We start from the raw sequence: 19318 nt of genomic DNA on the forward strand, positions 1-19318 counted from the left end.
TTCGTTTTCTCCGGCAATTTTACTGTTTGCCTGGTGCCTATCTCGCCCGCCTCCGTCTGACTAGGTATTTCGCTCTAGACTCACGGGCACACTTGCATACCGCCGCCACGGGACCAACCAGTGCTGCCTGATTCTTCTCAAATAACAAATCATCAATCCCCCTCCAAACCGACCCTCAAATCCACCCCCCATCAAAGCAACATGTGGTCATGGTTCGGCGGCGCATCCGCCCAGAAGCGCAAGGAGGCGCCTAAGAACGCTATCCTAATGTTGCGCGGACAGCTGGATATGCTCCAGAAGCGGGAGAAGCATCTTGAGAACCAGATTGCGGAGCAAGATGCCGCAGCACGAAAGCATGTCAACACTAATAAGAATGGTACAGTTTCCTGCCCCTCCCTTATTATCCTCACAATAAAAAGAGCGATAAGGTGATTAACCTCAAATAACATTGTCACTAACCTCGTTCGCTCTGAATAGCCGCCAAAGCCGCCCTCCGACGGAAAAAGGCCCACGAGAAGACACTCGAGCAGACATCAGCACAGATAATGCAGCTCGAGCAACAAGTATACTCGATCGAAGCGGCGAACATCAATTATGAGACTTTGCAGGCGATGAAGCAGGCTGGTACAGCGATGGAGCAGATCCATGGAGGAATGAATATTGAACAGGTTGATGAGACAATGTACGTGGGCTGGATTCTTCCCATCCTCTCTCACTTGACTTTCCGACCGCTTTCGTTTCGTTTCATTATGACTGACGATAGATTTACGTGCAGGGCCAAGCTTCAGGAACAACACGCACTGGCCGACGAGGTCAACCAAGCGATTACCTCTCCCGCATTGGGAGATCAGGTCGACGAGGACGAGCTGGAGGCCGAGCTGGAGGGACTGGAGCAGGAGGCTATGGACGAGCGGATGCTCAATACCGGCCCTGTACCGGTCAACTCACAGCTGGACCGGTTACCGGCTGCTGGAACTTCCGATTGTAAGTCTACCTACACTGCATATACCCGATCTGCCTTCCGGGTATATCAAAATATACATTGCAGATGCTGACAACCGCCACAGTAAGCAAAAACAAGGCGACAGCCGAGGTAGACGACGAGGAGGCGGAATTGGCCAAGCTGCGCGAGGAAATGGCTATGTAGTATCAAACCTTTACAACTTTTATTTCATGCGCATTCCTGATTTCCCTTGGGCTCTCTTGTTCTCACCTTCTCATGCATTGGATGTTTTTGTTGTTCACTTGCAAGCAAGCCTTTTGATGTACCCGGCGCCAGTTCTCTTCTATACACCATGAATATTGCTACTCATATCTTATTCTTTTGCTTCTTAGGTTTAGTTATCCTTTTGCTTTTTTTGTCCATGGACAATGAATTCTGCTAGACCATCTGATCTTCGCCCGTTTCAAATTAAAATGTATGTTCGATTTATCAGACTTGGAATATTCAAGTGAAATTACCGTTCATTAAGATGGAAGACCTACATCGGTTCTGCAAGTTTATCACAATGATTATTAAATCAGTTGGAACTATCACGATTTATAGATCATGGAACTAAAAGCAGAACCACAAGGTAAATCGGAAAATTGACAAATACATAACTCCCATGGCTTGACCCGCCATGACCGGCCGCCCATATCCATGCTAAACCACATTCGCCGAAATAAAAGATAAAAGGAAAGCCCCTCCAGGATGTGAAAACTCCTTGGCGATTGAAAAACACCCAAAAACCCATCGCATCGTCGTTAGCAAACAAGATAGCTAGCAGGCCTCCAAGCTGACTCTAGGGCTAGGGATACCATGCGTAGCTCTTAGTTGGCGTGGCTCGCGCCCCATTGTCAGCTTCGGTCGACCATCTAGACTTCCACTCTTGCTCGCGAGCTGCATGGTCCATAAGTCCCACTTTGCATTCCTCGGGGAGCATGGCGATGATCTCAGGACTCATGAACTCAGGGTGCAGTGAGCCAGCCATAGTGGTCACACCGTTCGGGCTCAGGGTGTGCATATCTCCGTCCGGGCCTGGGATACCCATGTTGGAGTAGGGAGGTGTTTCATACGAGATGTCCTGAATGACGTAGTGGTCGGAGATGGACTTGCAGACGCGGGGGAAGAGGACTGAGGGTTTCTGTTCGGTGGACTCCTGCTCTGCGCCGGAGGTCGAAGTGGGTTTGGGAGAGGTTGAGGATGGTTCTTCGGTAGCAGTTTGTGGGCGATTGCTGGGTTGCCTATTGCCTCCGATACTTAGCGTGGACAGGTCGGACATCAGCTCTGCTGCGGAAAGCGCCTTCGATGGCGGTACGCGTTCGTATCGAACATGAGTGGGCTGGGTGATCTGGGGGTATTGCATGTTGTTTGTGTGAACATCATACACGCCTCCCATGGTGCTACGGCGCATTTCGGCAAGCTTGGAATTGAATGTGCTAAATAGATTGTTAGAGGGGTGGAAATACTTGGTGAGTATATAGAGAAACGTACCTTGCTGCACGGGCGTGCTCGAGCATCCAGTTATCATCCGTGATGGGGACCCGACGCTTCTTGGAATCCACCGGTTTACCTCCCGCCAGAGGTACGGACGGCGCACCAGTGTGATATACACTACTGGCACCATGCCAAGCGACATACTGGTTGCGATTGTAGGACTCTCCAGGGCCAGGCAGCTTGTCGTCAGGGACAGCCAGCTCACCCTCCACATCGCCACGTTCACGAGCAGCATCCTCGTAGTAGTCATCAAGAACCTTCTTACCGCCAACAACAATCTTGGAGCCAAATTCGCGGAACACTGAGCGCGCAGTGACCACACCAATGGCTCTACCTTTATAAGAATGCGGGATAAGGTCGCGTTCAATCAAGTCGCGCTTAGCGTCGTCATCGATGATTATCTTGTAGAGCATTTTGTGTTTTTGGAAGAAGAGATACGAGTCACGGAAACCAATGCATCGTGCCGGTTCAGTCGACAGCATGTACAGGCGGTCATCGCGGTTAAGAATGGTGAAAGTGCGAACTCGGTACTCGCGTCCACCCTGAAGATGTCCATTGTCATCAACCTTGGTAGCACCCTTGGGGTCCGGAGGAACAGCCACTTCATCGTTGATCACATCCATCATGTTTCCCTCCTTGTCGACTGGGACCTGGGTCAGGTGAGATGGACCCCTGTTTCGCGCCCATCGTCCACCGCTGGCAGCAGGGCGACCTCTGCGACGCTTGACGGGAGTGGTGACTCGAAGAGGGGTGTCTGGACCGTCTGGCGCATCCCAGTCTGGAGGACGGTTCTTGGGTGGGCGACCAATGCGACGTTTGCGGGGAATGGCAGATTGACGGCCACCAGTGAAAGTTGGGGTATCCTCTGCGCCGGCAATCTGAGTCGTGTCTTCAGCAGCAGGTGTCGCTACACTCGCTCCTTCATCACCCTTGGATTCAGCAGGAGTTTCGGCCTCAGCCTCAGCCCCGGCTTCAGGTTCAGGTGCAGGCTCAGCCTCAGGCTCCGCGGGCTCAACGGACCCGGCTTCGGGTTCAGCATCGCTTTCGGCATCAATTTGTACATCGGGGTCGTTCTCAGGGGAATCATTGTAATCTGGGACAGGCGATGATGGTTCTGATGGAGGAGCATCTATCATCTCATCATCAGAGGCATCAGGATGCTGAGGCGCATCTCCTGGAGGGGGGTGTTCATGTTAGTCGCGAACGCGCTCACAGACGAGGATCATCGCGAGGGATGATGGGACGGTAGACACGATCAATTACTCACTCATGGACTTCGCTGCTGCTTGAGCAGCAGCCCTCAGCTTTCGAGGCATAGCAGCGAGATAAAGAGTGATCAAAAAGGCGAGATGCAATGTCCGAAGAGCAAGCCATCCTGAAGCTGTTTTGCTATATCGGATTAACCATTTCGCCGATAGTTGGTGCACGTGACATAAAACACGTGATGTGGTTGAAATGAATCTTCAGCCTCAGGCTTACATACTCCAGCCCTATACCCTATATTCCCCTTTGGATGCTTACCCCCTCCATAAGCATCTGACGTCACAGGTCGATCGTTCGCCATCAGTTGGTCAATTTCAAAGATGGCAATCATTGACCACTCATTTTTCTCATACCCAACACCCTTTTAATTTACAATCAATCTAGACTCCTGACCGCCTTCTATTACCATCTCCTTGAATCATTGTTGCAGGCCCACGACGCATGTCGGAAGTGACAGAAGCCGTTTAGACGGTGCGGAGAATGCGCCATGAGCTCATGCACCCTAAATGCTCACCGGATCGGGTTGCTCACCGTTCTTTCCCGATGGCCTAAGTGTCCAACATAGAGCCCCCGGTGGCTAATATCTGTGCGACCGCTCCTTTCCACCGGTGAGGAGTGTGGTTATTTTCCCGGTTTCTAATTGTAGCCTGGTATGTATCACATGTGCTGAATTGGTGAAGCTGGGGGCGAAACCTGCTTTTTAATTGTATAAATGTAAGCCGTGAAGCTGCTCAGCACCGCTTTGACCAGGATGGCTAGCCAGCCATAACATATTGGATTTGATGATTTGGGTTGATTTCCGACCCGGCCAATAATAATGCAGCAATTTGCCCATCTTTCCAGAATAGTCTGTGTTCCATTCTTTATGCTGATCATGCCAGGCCTCGGGACGGCGAGTCGGCTGCATGGCGGATCGTGGCACAGCTTCACCGCAGCTTGCAGATGACCGACGAATGTGATCAACGTGGCTTTGGGGAGAACTTTGCCTGCCAAATCATGCAGCCCTAGGGAGCTTTATGCAAAAAATGTCATACTGTACAAAAAAAAGAAAGATAAGAAAATGGTAATGGGGACGCATGGAGGTTGTACATATGTGCCACCAGGCTCGGGACCAGATATCCATGTGTCAATCCATAGGGTGTTCTTCTAAAGTCTACAGACCCTGGTCTTCCATGAACGGCTTCGAGGATCTCTTTTCCAGTGCTCTGCTTATTCGCTGTTCTCAATAATCGGAGCAGAGTGAGGGGTGTGTGCAGATCCTCCCCGCCCTCGGATTCGGGATTCGGGATGCTGCGTAGAAGGGGACTGCAATGTTGTACAAAGTGGAGAGAGCTTGAGCAGTGTTACTTCAGTGATCTTCACCTGCACTGTCAATACGTTGCGTCCGCTCATACCTCCGGGGCTCTGATCCATCAAACCAACATCTAGAGCAGAAGCGTGGGATTCTGCTGGTGGACGCCCCATGACGCAGATAGTGGAGAATTTGTAGCATACCGCTAGAGCTGGGTGGTGGGGGAGCACAGTGGTACAAGCACCTCGAGCTTCCCTAGGTATGTGGACGCAAGGGGAGGGCACAGTTGGGTCGGGCCATTTTCAAAGCTGATGCACGATCGCGATCGCGTTGGAATTGCCGATCGGACTCGATCTATGTTGCACAGAATGGAAATGACCGTGATGGCGTTGATGGCTGATATCGTGAGCCTTATTGAGTGTATAGGAAACCCGGTATAGTTCTCTCTGCATGCATAGGAGGCATGTACTCCGATCCTATGTACCCCGCCTATTCTCAGCGGAGATGGCGGAGACTTGTGCATATGGTGCGTCAGACCCTGATAAGAACCCAAGGGAAGGCGCGCTATCAGGCGCATCGACTAAGAAAATAAGGCGACATTTCCCGGTATCGGTATCGAGTATGCGACATAGTACACCCACATGTTACGTCGATCCTGTGTGATTTGGCGCGTTCTCCGATACATAACCAAAAATTAATGCGCCCTTTACAATGGTTTTATATCCCCGTAGAGGTAGTAAGATGATCTAACTATTGGATGAGATTACTAAATCAATAATTCCAAACCCAAACCATCGGCCATTCACGGATCAAGGCAAACGGACTCCACCGGGCGGTTTGCCTATTGAACGATAAACTGAGGGATTTCAGTCGGTCTGACTCCGTCGAATTCAAAGAGAGGTACGATATTTGAGTCATTCAGGTCAGTAGTAAAATCGACTCTGCATACCTAAGTACCGGAAGAAAGAGAAAGATCCAGTTCCAATCTGAATGCACCCAAGATCTAGCCTTTCGAGTGCTACCAACAGTAAAAATCTCCAGTAAAAGATGAAGAATTCCCGATACAAGTATGATCTCAGCGGGTCTTTTGACTTATGATCTCACCCTATATGAATTTGGGTCCCCCCTCCTTTAATTTTCCATTGCTTTCCCTTGGTTAGGGAAAGTGGAAAACCCGAAGCCGATCCGGGTTCACCATCCCGCAATCTCCCTTAGCTCATCATCCGTCAAAGTTTCTTTTCCTTTTTCTTAGTTAATCCTTTTCCACGTTTTTCATCTCCTCGACTCCTTCAACAATCGACCCGCCACAAAACCCCCGCCCCACACCCCACTTCGATTTTTCAGTCCCGAAATTCTACGTTTGAGCGGAGGGCGAATCAGTCCTGGATGGAAACACAATGGCCGCTGCGCAGAACGGAACCGTGTTGCACGGAGAGGCAGACATGAAGCCTAACAAGTGAGTACCGTCTCGGTTTCCTTACTTTATGCCCCTCCATAAGTCGATCCCGGGTCATAGCCGAAAAAATGTGATTTTTGCCCCTCACCGTACTCGGCGATGGAGGTCCTGCATGGCTTATCTTGTGAGACAATCTGCGGCAAAGAGCCTGTACAAAGAACAAAGAGAGAGAGAAGAGAGAGAGAGAGAGAGAAAGAGAGAGATTTCAGCCATCCCGTGCGCCAGGTTACTGGAGTTTTCCCGCTATCTGCATGATGACCCGGTCGCACTGCAATTGCCACCACCCATCAGACACATATATACCGCCAACTTCTCCGGAGGGGTTGAAATAACTGACATGGTTGATCCCTTAGCTCTGTGCCCGAAGACGAAACCCAAGATCAGATCGGCTCAAACGGGTCCACTCCCACTGGAATCGCTACCCCTCAGCCAGATCCCGCAGACAAGCGTCTGCCCTCCATCATGCACAACTACTTCCAGGTTGGTTCCTTCTCCGGTGATCGATTAAGCCTACCGCGTCTATGGCCATGTCTTGCGAAACCCTTTTCGGAGCACCCAGACCCGGGTGCTTCTTCTGAGTCCTTTGTCGTTTTGCATCGAGAGGAGGGGTCTGATAAGATCGAGGCAAATTTGCCTACACCCCCTCATTCTCTATTACAGTCAGATGAGATGGATCTCAGCTCGAGTCCAGACATGACTGCGGGGTCGATTTTTAATACCCTCAAGAAATACCTCATTCCCCATGAACATGAACATGAATCTCCTTCCCGCCGTCAAACTTCCCTGCCAGTCTCTAGCGTTTCAGACGACCCCGTTCTTGCCACACACTTCTCCAATCCTTCTCTCCCTGCACAAGACGCCTGTTCCCTCACCGAAACATCGTTACTCGACCACGGGAAACCGCATGTCTCAGTATCTTCCGAGAACCTTACCAAGCTGACTGGAACCGCACCCGATGCGGTGCGTCTAAAGAATACCCCGCCGCTTACCCCCCGTACGATGTCCAACGAGGAGGAGAAAAAGACGCCAGTGACCTCGGCGCCCCGTAAATCTGAATCCGAAACCGATCCCGAGAATGAGGAAACCAAGGCCGAGACCCGGGACACCTCCACCGATGAAATTACGATGAAACTTGATGAGGCATTCCCCCGCCAACCCTCGCCCCAGAATGGACCGCCCGTGCTCCCGCTGAAGGGTAAACTTACCGTGAAAATCTCCGAAGGCCGCGGCCTGCGTCCCAGTGTGGATCCGTATGTGGTGTGTGTCTTTGAGTGGAACGAATATATTTCCAAGGGTACCAAGGATGGAGAGGAGGAAGACGAGAAGAAGCGGCGCCAGATCGAGTCGGATGCGGAAGCTGGTCGGCCAATGGCCATTCCGATGCGCAGCCGTCAAAGCAGTAACAACAGTGCTTTTGAAGGGGCTGAGAAGGGCAAGTCGCCCATCACTGATCCCCACTGGGATCACGCAGCTGTTTTGTATGTGTTGTCTATCCTTGGAAATTTTCTTTCTGTTTTTTTTTTTTTTTTTTTTTTTTTTTTTTTTTTTTGCTAACCTGTAATAGTGATGTTCTCGGTGATCAATCCGAAGTTGATGTCACCGTGTATGATCGTCACAACCAAGAAGCGTTCCTCGGCCATGTTCGACTGAGCATTAATCTGAAAGAGGATCACAGCCGACTGGAGGGCTGGTTCCCCTTGGTCGCTCGTGGCGCTGGAGACAGCCTGGTGTCGGGTGAAATTTATCTTACCATGACCTTTGAAATGACCGAGCGGAAACAAGTTGGCCCAAATGATTTCCAGATCTTGAAGCTTATCGGCAAAGGAACGTTCGGTCAGGTGTACCAAGCCAAGAAGAAGGATACCGAGCGCGTTTACGCGATGAAGGTTCTGTCGAAGAAGGTGATCATCCAGAAGAAAGAGGTGGTCCACACTCTGGGAGAGCGGAATATCTTGGTTCGCACCGCGATGGCTTCATCTCCATTTATCGTGGGCCTCAAGTTTTCTTTCCAGACACCTACAGACCTTTACCTCGTGACGGACTACATGTCCGGTGGTGAATTGTTCTGGCATCTTCAGCGCGAGGGCCGCTTCCAGGAGGCTCGGGCCAAGTTCTACATTGCGGAACTGATTTTGGCCCTGCAGCACCTTCACGATTATGATATCGTTTACCGTGATCTTAAGCCGGAGAACATCCTGTTGGACGCTAATGGCCACATCGCTTTGTGCGATTTTGGTCTGTCCAAGGCTAATTTGACACAAAATGATACCACCAACACCTTCTGCGGCACCACCGAGTATCTCGCCCCTGAGGTCTTGTTGGATGAGCAAGGATATACCAAGATGGTTGATTTCTGGTCATTGGGTGTTTTGGTATTCGAGATGTGCTGTGGCTGGAGTCCGTTCTACGCCGAGGATACCCAGCAAATGTACAAGAACATTGCCTTCGGCAAAGTGCGATTCCCCAGAGATGCTCTCAGTACCGAGGGACGAAACTTTGTCAAGGGTCTGCTGAACCGGAACCCAAAGCACCGTTTGGGAGCCAATGGCGATGCGGCCGAGCTCAAGGCGCACCCATTCTTCAATGATGTTGACTGGGAGGCACTGGGCAAGAAGCAGGTGATCCCGCCTTTCAAGCCTAAGCTCAAGTCTGATCTGGACACCTCCAATTTCGACCCGGAGTTCACAAATGCCCTTGAGAACAACAACTCCTTGAATGACCGCGCTGCCGCTCTCGCCAACGGGCTGATGCCTGCCGGTACACCGCTTTCCCCTGGCATGCAGGCCAACTTCAAGGGTTTCACATTTGTGAACGAAAGCTCAATCGATCACCATGTGAAGGATGTCCCAGAGGACGAGGACGAGGATGATATGGTGGATGAAGACACCATCCTTGCCGGGTCGTGGCGATCCCACCGACCGACCAACTCGTCAGATCTTCGCATGAGCGGTGCCAAGACATCCGACGGTGCCGATCCCGGAATTTTTAACGTTGATGAGAACTTTTGATGTGACTACGCTTTCCCTTGGTTTATCCCACATTGCATGATCATGGAGTCTTGATCTTGTCTTGTACATGTCTTTAGGTGCATCCCTTTATCCACTCAGATCTGGTTCATTGTTCATGGTTCATTTGGTTTGAAGGTATTCATCTTGTTGCGTGCTTGCTATTTTCAGTCTTTGCCGAGGAGGGATCCCTATCACCTTTTGTTTTCTCGTCCTATCTATCATGTCATGATTTGTTTTGGCTGTTATCAGCTACATACCCCGTCTCCCCTGGGGATTTTACCATCCGTCCCCAGGGAGACCTGCATCTCCAATGGAACTGGCCAGGGTTCTACTTTTCCAACACCTTTCTGTTTCCTCTGGGAAAGAAAGTGGACAGTGTACCTGGGTTTGAGTTTTTATTTCTGAGGCATTCCTTCCTCCTTTCTTATCTGGGATTGTATTTGGGTTTTTATGCCAGCGATCTTCCTCTATTTCATCCAGTCTCATCAAGTCAAACCTTTCTTTTTCCTTTCGACCTTTTTCATATATTTCCTCGATAAATCTCTTTAGCATCTAGACTAGCGGGTACATACTATTTTGACAGTTAAGTTGATAATGGAGTTCGGACGAAGGGCAAGGGCAGCATAGCATCAGATGTGACTTAGTTGATGGTTGTTTATGGTACTCCATTTACCTCTCTTAGTACATTAATTACCATATTGGATTTTAGAATTTTTGAATAGATGATATTGTTTTTCACTGCTATGTTGTTAAGTAGGGCAATTTTATCTGGTCTATCAGAACAAATCTTCCGAAACTTTGCCTGATCTGCCAACGGCATTCCGTTCTACCGAGACGTCATTCTGACCATCAAATAACCCCTATGGCCCTTTCCTACCTCGGGCAAGAATCAAACCAAAAGTTTTGACGTGCGTTTTAGGACTAGTGCCTTCCGTTCCGTACTTAGGCTTCCTCTTCGTAGTGCGTCTTCTTCGCCGCTCGCCACAATACTACTACGTGCTACGTTCTCTTGTGCTTCAGTACCATTGATTGCCTCGCACACAAAATTAAGAGCTCGTTTCACGGAGATATTTTCCTAGTCTTGCAACAATTTATTGTCGCTCCTCCTTCAATCATATCTATCACACAGAAAGTCAGACACACCAAGATGTTACATGTAGGACATAGCCACGCTGTGGCCCTACAGCACCTTCTCGAAAATTTTAATGGTCTCGAATATCAACAGAAGGGAAAGCAGGTCGCAGGAAAATATACCGATCTGGACGTTACCATTGATTGCATGAGGCAAGACATTTTGACGACGCAGGTCACCGTTCAAGACAGAATACTGGAGATTAGCACGAGCACTGCAGTTGCTACAGACCAAACTATCCTCGCTTCTATCAGACACGAGGAGAAAATTGCAGAACAAGATCGCCAATATGCTCTTGCTTTAAGCAATGGAGTCTCCTTGTGCAAGATAAGCCAACGCAACATAAATCGACACTGGCACAGGTTAACAATGCCGCTATTGGTATGAACGACTTGTCGGGTCGCAAAACAATAAGCGACGACACAAATAATGGTGAAAACTCATTGCAATCAATCCTTATGTCTCGATATTCGAGGGTTGTAAAGGAATGTGTCTGTTGTCTTGAAAGGTTCCATGATACAACTGTTCACAAGCTCATCTGGTCATGACTGTTGCCTTGAATGTATAAAGCAAATATTCATCGTATCAATCAAAGACGAAGAGTTGTACCCTCCTCGTTGCTGCGGCAAGGTGATACCTCCTGGGATTGCCCTCAAGGTCCTGGATGATGAAGAGCTCAAGGCCTTCCGTGAAAGGGCGATGGAACGGACTGTCAAAGATAGACTATACTGCGCGGATCCGACATGTTCGACGTTCATCCCCCCCTCTGCGATTCAAAACGAGGTTGGCACTTGTCCAAGCTGTCATCAAAGAACCCATTCAACTTGCCATTCCTTCGAACATCCCCGGGTTGACTGCCCAATGGACAAGGCTCTTCAAAGCGTCTTGGAGATTGCTGAAGGTTAAAAGTGGAAGCGATGTTCCGACTGTCGGACTATGGTAGAGCTTAAGCATGGTTGTAACCATATCACATGCCGTTAAGCATATCATCCAGTTTCACGGACGTTCAGTGGCATGTATGTGATTCTAATGATGATAGTTGTGGGCGGGAATTCTGTTATATTTGCGGGCAGGAGTGGAAAACGTGCAGTGGCCTCCGCTGGCACGAGCACAGAGTCACTTATGCGAATCAAGCTACCAATGAGGAGATGCGTCAGCAGGCGAACAGGCTTAATCAGATTGCCCTCATTAATAGGCAGCGTCATTGGAATGATATCGAGACAGCTCGTCGGAATGCATTCAATCTCATGGTGCAGCGACTTCCACAGCATTTACGGGTTGGATGTCAGTATCTAGGAGAGTTTCAATGGGCTTTGCGAAGATGGGATCAAGGGCGCTTGCAGTGCCAGTTCTGCGACCGGTTCTATTTGAAGTTTATATTTACTTGTAAAAATTGCGGAGTTAGGGCTTGTACTAGCTGCTGGAGACAACATGAATTGTAGTAGCTCAATAGAGCTGTGCTGATGGATGCGACTTCATAAATCGGCTTTTGCGGCTTCAATGTTAAGGACAAGCAGTGATTGTGTTTTGACAAGCTGGAATGATAGCCACAATGCAGAATCCATCATCCCTATTATCATTGAAGTATATTTAGTTGGTGCACAGGTAACACAACGTGGGTCCACAGTATTCAATATAGGTCATAAAGCTTTGCGCAACAGAACTCGATTACTTAGATCCACTTCAAGGTAAATGGTGATTGTATAATCGTTATAACCCAGACCCGATCTGATTACGGGTGTCGTCCCTCTGAACTACAGCTCAACAGCATACTCAAAATCATTTCCATCTTGAGCAGGACAGTGAACTTCATTTCCATCTGGATGTCAAATTTCCACAAAGAACATGGAAATAATCAAACACGCCCGTCATCTGTAGGATTATGTGAGGTTTGTGTGCCGATACAAGGAGGACTAAATGTCTTACCGTTGATCTGAATACCATCGTCCTGATTTAGATCCTGGGATACTGCCTCATACGGTGGTGGAGGCGGATCTTTGGGCCGTTCACGAGTGTCTTCATGAATTTTGCCATCCATTATTTTTGCGTCCACGGTTGAATCCGAGGCAAGATAGTGAAAACGGCAGGGATTCAGTGAGCAGTCCATAATGCGATATAAAAAGATTGCAATGATGATTTGCTCGTCCCGAATACGCGTATAGATTTGCACAGGGATCACCAATCCACTAGTGAACCACTTGGCGCCCCAAAAAGGGATAGGGAAGTCTAAATCAGGCCCCACATCCCTAGATCTCTGGTAAGCCAGAGGCACGTCTGTCGCTTGTCCCGGGTGGCTGTAGTAATGGGTATGGGAGATGAAAAACATGATGTCACAGACACGCTGGGAGAGGTTGGGGGCTGACGAAGACAGATCAAGGTAAAACCCTAGCAAAGATAGAGCATGAGCTCGACCCATGGGCCATGGCTAGGTTGGATATTACTTGAGAATCTAAGGTGAAATTATAGCAGCCTATCAAAAAATGATCTACCTACAGGTCCACTGCCGTCTCCACTGTTCTTCTGTACGTGTCTCACTGTCTCGCGGTTTTGATGTTCTCTATCCACACTAGTTGGTGACTGGCTCTGATCATCATAGTCTTCGCTCCCGTGAAATGGCCTGATACTGTTCTTAGGTAATATTTGTATGCAGAGTACGTCTCTGCTCATCTAGAGCACTTATCAACCTCTAACATGATATTTGTATATCTCATGGCCACTGTATAGGGTGATACCATGTGATACATAGGATACATAGCTCATGACGCAATGTAGACATCCAGGCATCCTTCACAACCTCCCCAGTGTAATGGTCGTAGCTGCCAATCCTACTGCCAGGCACAAAATACGCACATGAGAAGTGGGGGTATACGTCTAAATATAACCATGGACCGACATCCCGAAACAGGAAATCCTACCCCTCTCAGAATGACTCTACGTGGGGTAAGTAGAACGTCATCAGAAGTAGCCATGTGGAGAAGATACGGACAACCTTGGAACAGGATATTAGTATTAAAAGCCCAATGCCCCTGGGATTGTATCATCAACTGCTATGATTCAAAATGTCAGACTCCAAATCCAATCCCGTTCCGGTCATCCTCCCTCCAAACTACACCTCAATAACAGCTTCAGAATCGTTTCCATCCCCGGACTATGGAACAGTGACATGGCATACCCTCTTCTCTGCCCCGAAAACCAACACCTCGGACATGAGCGCCGGGATAGCAGTCTGCTCACCGCGGACCGGACATCTGTGCCCACACAGACACAAACAAGCAGAGATTTATTATATTATTGAAGGGCAGGGGGAGGTCACAATTGATGGAGTGAAAAGCCCGGTCAGCAAGGGAAGCACGGTGTTCATTCCCGGTGATGCCGAGCACGGGATTGTGAACAGCGGAGAGGAGGAGCTGAAGTGGTTCTACGTGTTTCCCACCGGATCGTTCGAGGATGTCATTTATCGGTTTTCGAAAGATGAGAGGAGGGGTAAGGCGAAACTTTGACGACGCGGTTTATCAAGGGTTCAATTTTCGTCGAGTCAGATATCTACCTACTTTTGACGTTCAATAAAAGAGGTCCCGTCGTGAAATGATGCTTTAGTAGTTAATACTCGCTGGTCTGATTGGTCCGTTGTCTTGGCGAATTGACTTCCGCCTGCACTGACCGAACCCCATACTTTCCCATCTACAACATGGCACAGGCTAACCATCCATTACGCGCTGAGCTCTCAACTCAAGCATGTGATATATGTCGAAAGCGCAAAGTAAAATGCCACTTTCCAGGAGCGCAGTCCAGCTCTACTCTATCCCGATGTCGGCGATGCGAGAGACTCAATCTGGCTTGCACTTTTCTGTCACCATCGAAGATCCGAGGGCCTAAGAAACGGTAAGATAGTAACCTGAATATTCCAAGCAGAATGTCCTAACCATGGAAAGAGCAAATTCCGCCGAACAAGTTGATCGTCATACGCCCCGTACACAGTACTGGACGGACGATATTTGCGACCGAGATCTATTCGAGACCATCATGCAGGATTATCTAACATACCTGTATCCGATGGTTCCAATAGTTCATCGCCCATCATTCAAAAAAGCCCTCCAGGAAGAGCACTATGATGAAGGCTTCTCCGCGCTAACAGCCACCATCGCCGCGCTGGTCGTGGCGACCATGCCGGGAAGATTTCAGGCCTACCAAGCACACGACCCACCGCTCAGGTTTTCGTCTCGAAAAGAGATGGTGCATTTTTGCTATCAGAAGGCTATGGCTCTACGAAGACCGTCCTATTACGATCATCTTAATTTCCAAAAGTTTTCTATCTCCTACCTTTTGTTCGCTGCGTTCTTGCAACTCGGAGATCATAATTGGGGACGGATGGTGAGTGTCGAGGCGTTTCAACTTGCTCGATTATTGAATCTGCACTGTATATCCGAATATCAAGGTCTGAATTGTATCGAAACACAACTTCGGAAAAAAGGCTTTTGGTTACTTTTCTACTCTCATGTGTGAGTGACTTGTTGTTCATCGTTAAGTGTCTCATGCTAACGTGAGACCCATACAAGGCACGGAACATCACAAAGTGTTCTAGGCGAACGTTTGTCCTACTTGGACAATGTCACCATGCAATCGATCAACCCAGAAGACCTGATGCCCTTAGAGGTACCAGACGAATCCATTCTCGAGAATGAAGTGTTCATGCCCGCCGACCCAGCGCCATGTCTGGAAACCGGCTTCGTCCTCCACTCCCGAGTATTCTGGGCCGCAATCCGGGCCACATGTCCGAAGACGGCTGCCGAAGATCCATGCCCGTGTATCCGAGCACACCACCCCCAGCTTCAAATATCATATCTCCAAGAACGGCTAGCAAGCCTCAAGCATATACTGGATGATATCCCCGTCGACTTCCAGGTTTGGCAATCTGAAGGGCGGAACAAAGATCTATCCACAACAACAGACTCCCAATACTCGTCTTTGCGGGTAAATATTCATGTTACACATCTGTGGCTACAGAGCCTTATTATGGACCAGCTGGAAGCTACGCATGCACATCAACAGGAACGTGGTTTGTCTTTGCACACGATCGATCAAAGGGCGATTTGGGGAGACAGAGAAGAACTCTGTCGTCGATTGTTCTTCATCATTTATAATTTTCCTCCGCTCAGCTTGGAGACTAACGGACTGCATCTTGCGAATAAAGTGCGAGATATTTCGGCTAGTCTACTCGCTTGCCCGTTTGGCCCTGATGACCCTATCTCTAAACGGGTGGGTGAGTATGTGCAACAGTCTACTGAGGTATTATCATGCTTGGATCGAAGCGAGAGTATGAATACTATGCATCTGCAGACGTGGGTGGATACGGATCGTATTCGAGAATGATCATTATATCATATCAACATCTAAGTCCTGTATATTTGGCTCCCTTTCATTCCTGAAGTCTATTCCAATTGTACAACGCCACACGTGCACTTCATGCAATGAAATGATATATCTATTTCTGGCCTCACCAGCTACCAGACCAGTATGTCGTCTCACTCACGTTCACGACACTTTCCAAAAATTCTCCACTGCTGCTAGTTCCAACCATAATCTTGTAGGCTCCTTCATAACTGCACCAGCTGTTACTCTTCTCATCCCAGAAGCTAGTCGCGCGGACAATTTCAAGAGGAATGGTGACTGTTTTCTCAACGCCGCTGTCGAGGAAGACCTTCTTGAATTCCTTGAGCTCCTTCAATGGGCGTCTGATCGGGGGTGATACTGGTGCGATGTACAACTGGATGACTTCTGCGCCCTTTCTTGAGCCGTTGTTTATCACTTTGCAGCTGACGTGCAGAACTTCCTCTGAGGTGTTGATATTCAACTCTGAGACCTGGAAGGTTGTGTAGGAGAGACCGTGACCAAATGGGAACAGAGGTTCGAGTTCTAGTCCTTCGTAGTATCGGTATCCCACGTATACGTCTTCCCCGTATAGGACTCGGCCGCCCTCGGAACGGTAATTGAAATATGTAGGATTATCCTTTAGTCGGCGAGGGAATGTGAGAGGAAGTTTGCCAGACTGAAAATGATGTTAGTATGTCTGTTCCTTCAAGCTTAATTTGGATTAAAGAAAATGAAGAACTTACCGGGTTCACATCGCCAAAGACCACATCAGCGAGACCGTTACCAGTTTCATTCCCTCCGTACCAGGCATGCAAGACAGCCTTTGCTTCATTGATCCAAGGCATCTCAACCGGAGTGCCACTTTGGATCACAACAACAGTGTTAGGATTGGCTTGTAAGACCCTCGAAATGAGCTCATCTGTGTTCGGGGGCAAGCTCATGTTGGCACGATCTTCACCCTCAGATTCCCACTCGCCATTCAAACCTGCAACCAAGACAACTTGATCAACGCTTGCAGCGACCTTAACTGCTTGCTCTATACCAGCCTGAGGACAAAGCTGCTTGCATGCGCCGAAGCGGAAGCCACCGTGACCGAAATCAACCACACCAGGGACCTTGAAAGTACTGGTCTTTCCACAAGCCCACTGGATCAGGACTTTGTACTTTTTGCCAGCCTCGAGCTCCAGTGAAGAAGTCTCCTCCACTGTTCCACTCCCGAAGAAGCTTGTGCCAGGCCGCTGGTTCACAGTATTGTCGATAACTAGCTTCCCATCCACGTAGAGCTTCGCGGTTCCATTGACCGTGAGACCAAAGTCATAGACTCCGGACTCCTCGGGAATGAAATAGCCTTCGGCATCAGCGTACCAAATGGTCTGCAGATCAGGGTGATCATAATCCATGAAGATGATCATCGAATCTGTTTCGTGGCGCTCTTCGAGTGGTGTGCGTGCTGCTACATTCGGTGCATCATTGAAGATACTGAGTTTGAAGCCGGTCTGGCCATCCTCAAGGCGGAGCTGCTTGCCCAGAAGAGGTAGCATTTGGTGTGCATAGACGCCTTGAGAGAAATTCACTTCTGCTGTCGCGGAATTGGAAATTCCTTCTAATGGTGTGACCGTGTAGTAAGGGTTCAAAGCTGCGCTACCGCCACCACAGTAGGCAGCAACCTTCGCGTTGGGGCCGATGACGGCAATGGGTTTATTCTTATTCAACGGAAGTATGTTTTCTTCGTTTTTCAACAAAACGATGGCTTCTGAGGCAATTCTGCGCAGCAGAGCTCTGTCCTCTGCACGGTTCAACTGTGTCTCTGGAGCTTTTTCGGGAATTCCTGACTTGCTTGCCTTTTGGACCAGCTTCAGAACTGCACGAACCCGCGCATTTAATGAAGCAACCGGAATCTTGTTGGCTGTGATCGCGTGTGATAGGGCCCCACCGCGCCATCTCGGTGGACCGGGCATTTCGAGATCGAGGCCTGCGTTCACAGCTTCGGAGGTACTGTATGTTCCGAACCTAAAAAACAAATATCAAGATCAGCTTTACGGATTTCCACCTGTAATCTCTGAGTATCCATGAAATTACCAGTCGCTCATCACTAATCCATCCCAACCCCATTCTTCGTGCAGAATACCTTGTAGAAGCTCCCGGTTCTCGGATGCATGCAACCCATTGACTTTGTTATACGCAGTCATAACAGCGTCGGGCTCACCGAGCGCAATAGCAATCATGAAAGGAAGCAGATAGATTTCTCTCATCGCACGATCAGTCACAATCGAATTTACTGCCATCCGCTCGTGCTCTTGGTCATTGCAAACGAAATGCTTGAGAGTCGCACTGACGTTTCTCTCCTTCAATCCCTTACAATAATGACCTGCAAGAATTCCGGACAAGAACGGGTCTTCAGAGTACGATTCGAATCCTCGTCCACCCAGAGGGCCACGTGCGATGTTGATTGTTGGTCCCAAGACCACATGCGCGCCTTTCGCCTTCGCTTCAGCAGCGAGAAGATGACCAACTTTGAGCGCGAGGTCGCGGTCAAACGTGGCTCCGATTGCGGTTCCGCATGGGAGACAGGCGGCTGGGACACTGCTGAAGAAGTGTGTTCCACGCACACCATTGGGCCCATCGGAGAGTCGTATTGAGGGGATGTTGAGTCGAGGAATTGGGACCGTATGCCAGAAGTCCTCGCCTGGAGTAGTTGTCAACTGAGTTCTCTATTCTGGCGATTATAAGATCTTACCACTCAATAGCGACACCTTCTCATCTTGAGTTAGCTGTTTGATGATCTTTTCAATGTCTGCACTTGCGATCTGCGCAAATGCGCTGTCCACAATGTCCTTGACAGTCATCTTGCTCCTGTGTATGTCAAGAGACAAAATGGGGAGACTGGATTTTTCCGTGTGTGGAGGGAGCCATCCTTTGTACCCCTCCGAGAGACATTGCCGCTACTCCCCGCACGTGAAACAGTCTCCCCCAATCTCGCGTACCTTGTCTCCAACAACCAGCGTGGTGACAACATTTATGTGGAACGAGTTGGTATCCACTGCGGTTTCTCCGTTTCTCCTTTTCTCCGTTTCTCCGCTCCCCGGCAATCTAGAAGCCGACCCCGGCCCCCATGTCTCCCCACAAAATCATCCCATGAGTTACCGACCGGCTGGTGAACCGGGGAAGATGAGACTCAAAGATGGCCAGGTGACGCGGTTCCGAAAGAATTGGACACTCCATTGGCCCAATTGAAGACCGTCGTCTCCCTTGCCCCAATCCCTTGGACTCAACTCACCTTAACGAGTATAACCCGGCATGAGAAAACCAAGCCGAAAAC

The 19318-nt window shown here is 49.2% G+C and overlaps 6 protein-coding genes across 6 annotated transcripts; 4 read left to right on the forward strand and 2 right to left on the reverse strand.

The window, feature by feature from the left end:
• Nucleotides 1-201: 201 nt before the first annotated feature.
• N7484_003936 (ESCRT-III subunit protein SNF7) lies at nt 202-1147 on the forward strand (the record flags this gene model as incomplete). Its single annotated transcript, XM_057114356.1, has 4 exons — nt 202-376; nt 478-682; nt 776-984; nt 1068-1147. The coding sequence occupies 4 exons, from the start codon at nt 202-204 to the stop codon at nt 1145-1147; spliced, it is 669 nt and encodes a 222-aa protein (XP_056974496.1).
• Nucleotides 1148-1790: 643 nt separating this feature from the next.
• On the reverse strand, nt 1791-3795 carry N7484_003937 (chromatin structure-remodeling complex subunit RSC7; the record flags this gene model as incomplete). The annotated part of the gene is made up of 3 exons (XM_057114357.1): nt 1791-2421; nt 2477-3653; nt 3747-3795. The coding sequence occupies 3 exons, from the start codon at nt 3793-3795 to the stop codon at nt 1791-1793; spliced, it is 1857 nt and encodes a 618-aa protein (XP_056974497.1).
• Nucleotides 3796-6430: 2635 nt separating this feature from the next.
• Nucleotides 6431-8146, forward strand: schA (serine/threonine protein kinase SCH9; the record flags this gene model as incomplete). The annotated part of the gene is made up of 3 exons (XM_057114358.1): nt 6431-6489; nt 6843-7967; nt 8116-8146. The coding sequence occupies 3 exons, from the start codon at nt 6431-6433 to the stop codon at nt 8144-8146; spliced, it is 1215 nt and encodes a 404-aa protein (XP_056974498.1).
• Nucleotides 8147-9236: 1090 nt separating this feature from the next.
• Nucleotides 9237-9497, forward strand: N7484_003939 (kinase-like protein; the record flags this gene model as incomplete). The annotated part of the gene is made up of 1 exon (XM_057114359.1): nt 9237-9497. The coding sequence occupies one exon, from the start codon at nt 9237-9239 to the stop codon at nt 9495-9497; it is 261 nt and encodes an 86-aa protein (XP_056974499.1).
• A 4191-nt stretch (nt 9498-13688) lies between these two features.
• On the forward strand, nt 13689-15999 carry N7484_003940 (beta-glucosidase; the record flags this gene model as incomplete). The annotated part of the gene is made up of 5 exons (XM_057114360.1): nt 13689-14112; nt 14409-14511; nt 14562-15128; nt 15186-15915; nt 15967-15999. 5 exons carry the CDS (start codon nt 13689-13691, stop codon nt 15997-15999), a joined length of 1857 nt encoding a protein of 618 aa, XP_056974500.1.
• A 124-nt stretch (nt 16000-16123) lies between these two features.
• N7484_003941 (beta-glucosidase) lies at nt 16124-18845 on the reverse strand (the record flags this gene model as incomplete). Its single annotated transcript, XM_057114361.1, has 4 exons — nt 16124-16675; nt 16743-18009; nt 18079-18685; nt 18737-18845. The coding sequence occupies 4 exons, from the start codon at nt 18843-18845 to the stop codon at nt 16124-16126; spliced, it is 2535 nt and encodes an 844-aa protein (XP_056974501.1).
• Between the last annotated feature and the right edge of the window lie 473 nt (nt 18846-19318).

This window comes from Penicillium longicatenatum, assembly GCF_028827895.1.
Source record: "Penicillium longicatenatum strain IBT 33135 chromosome Unknown contig_2_segment0_segment0, whole genome shotgun sequence".
NCBI lineage: Eukaryota > Fungi > Ascomycota > Eurotiomycetes > Eurotiales > Aspergillaceae > Penicillium > Penicillium longicatenatum.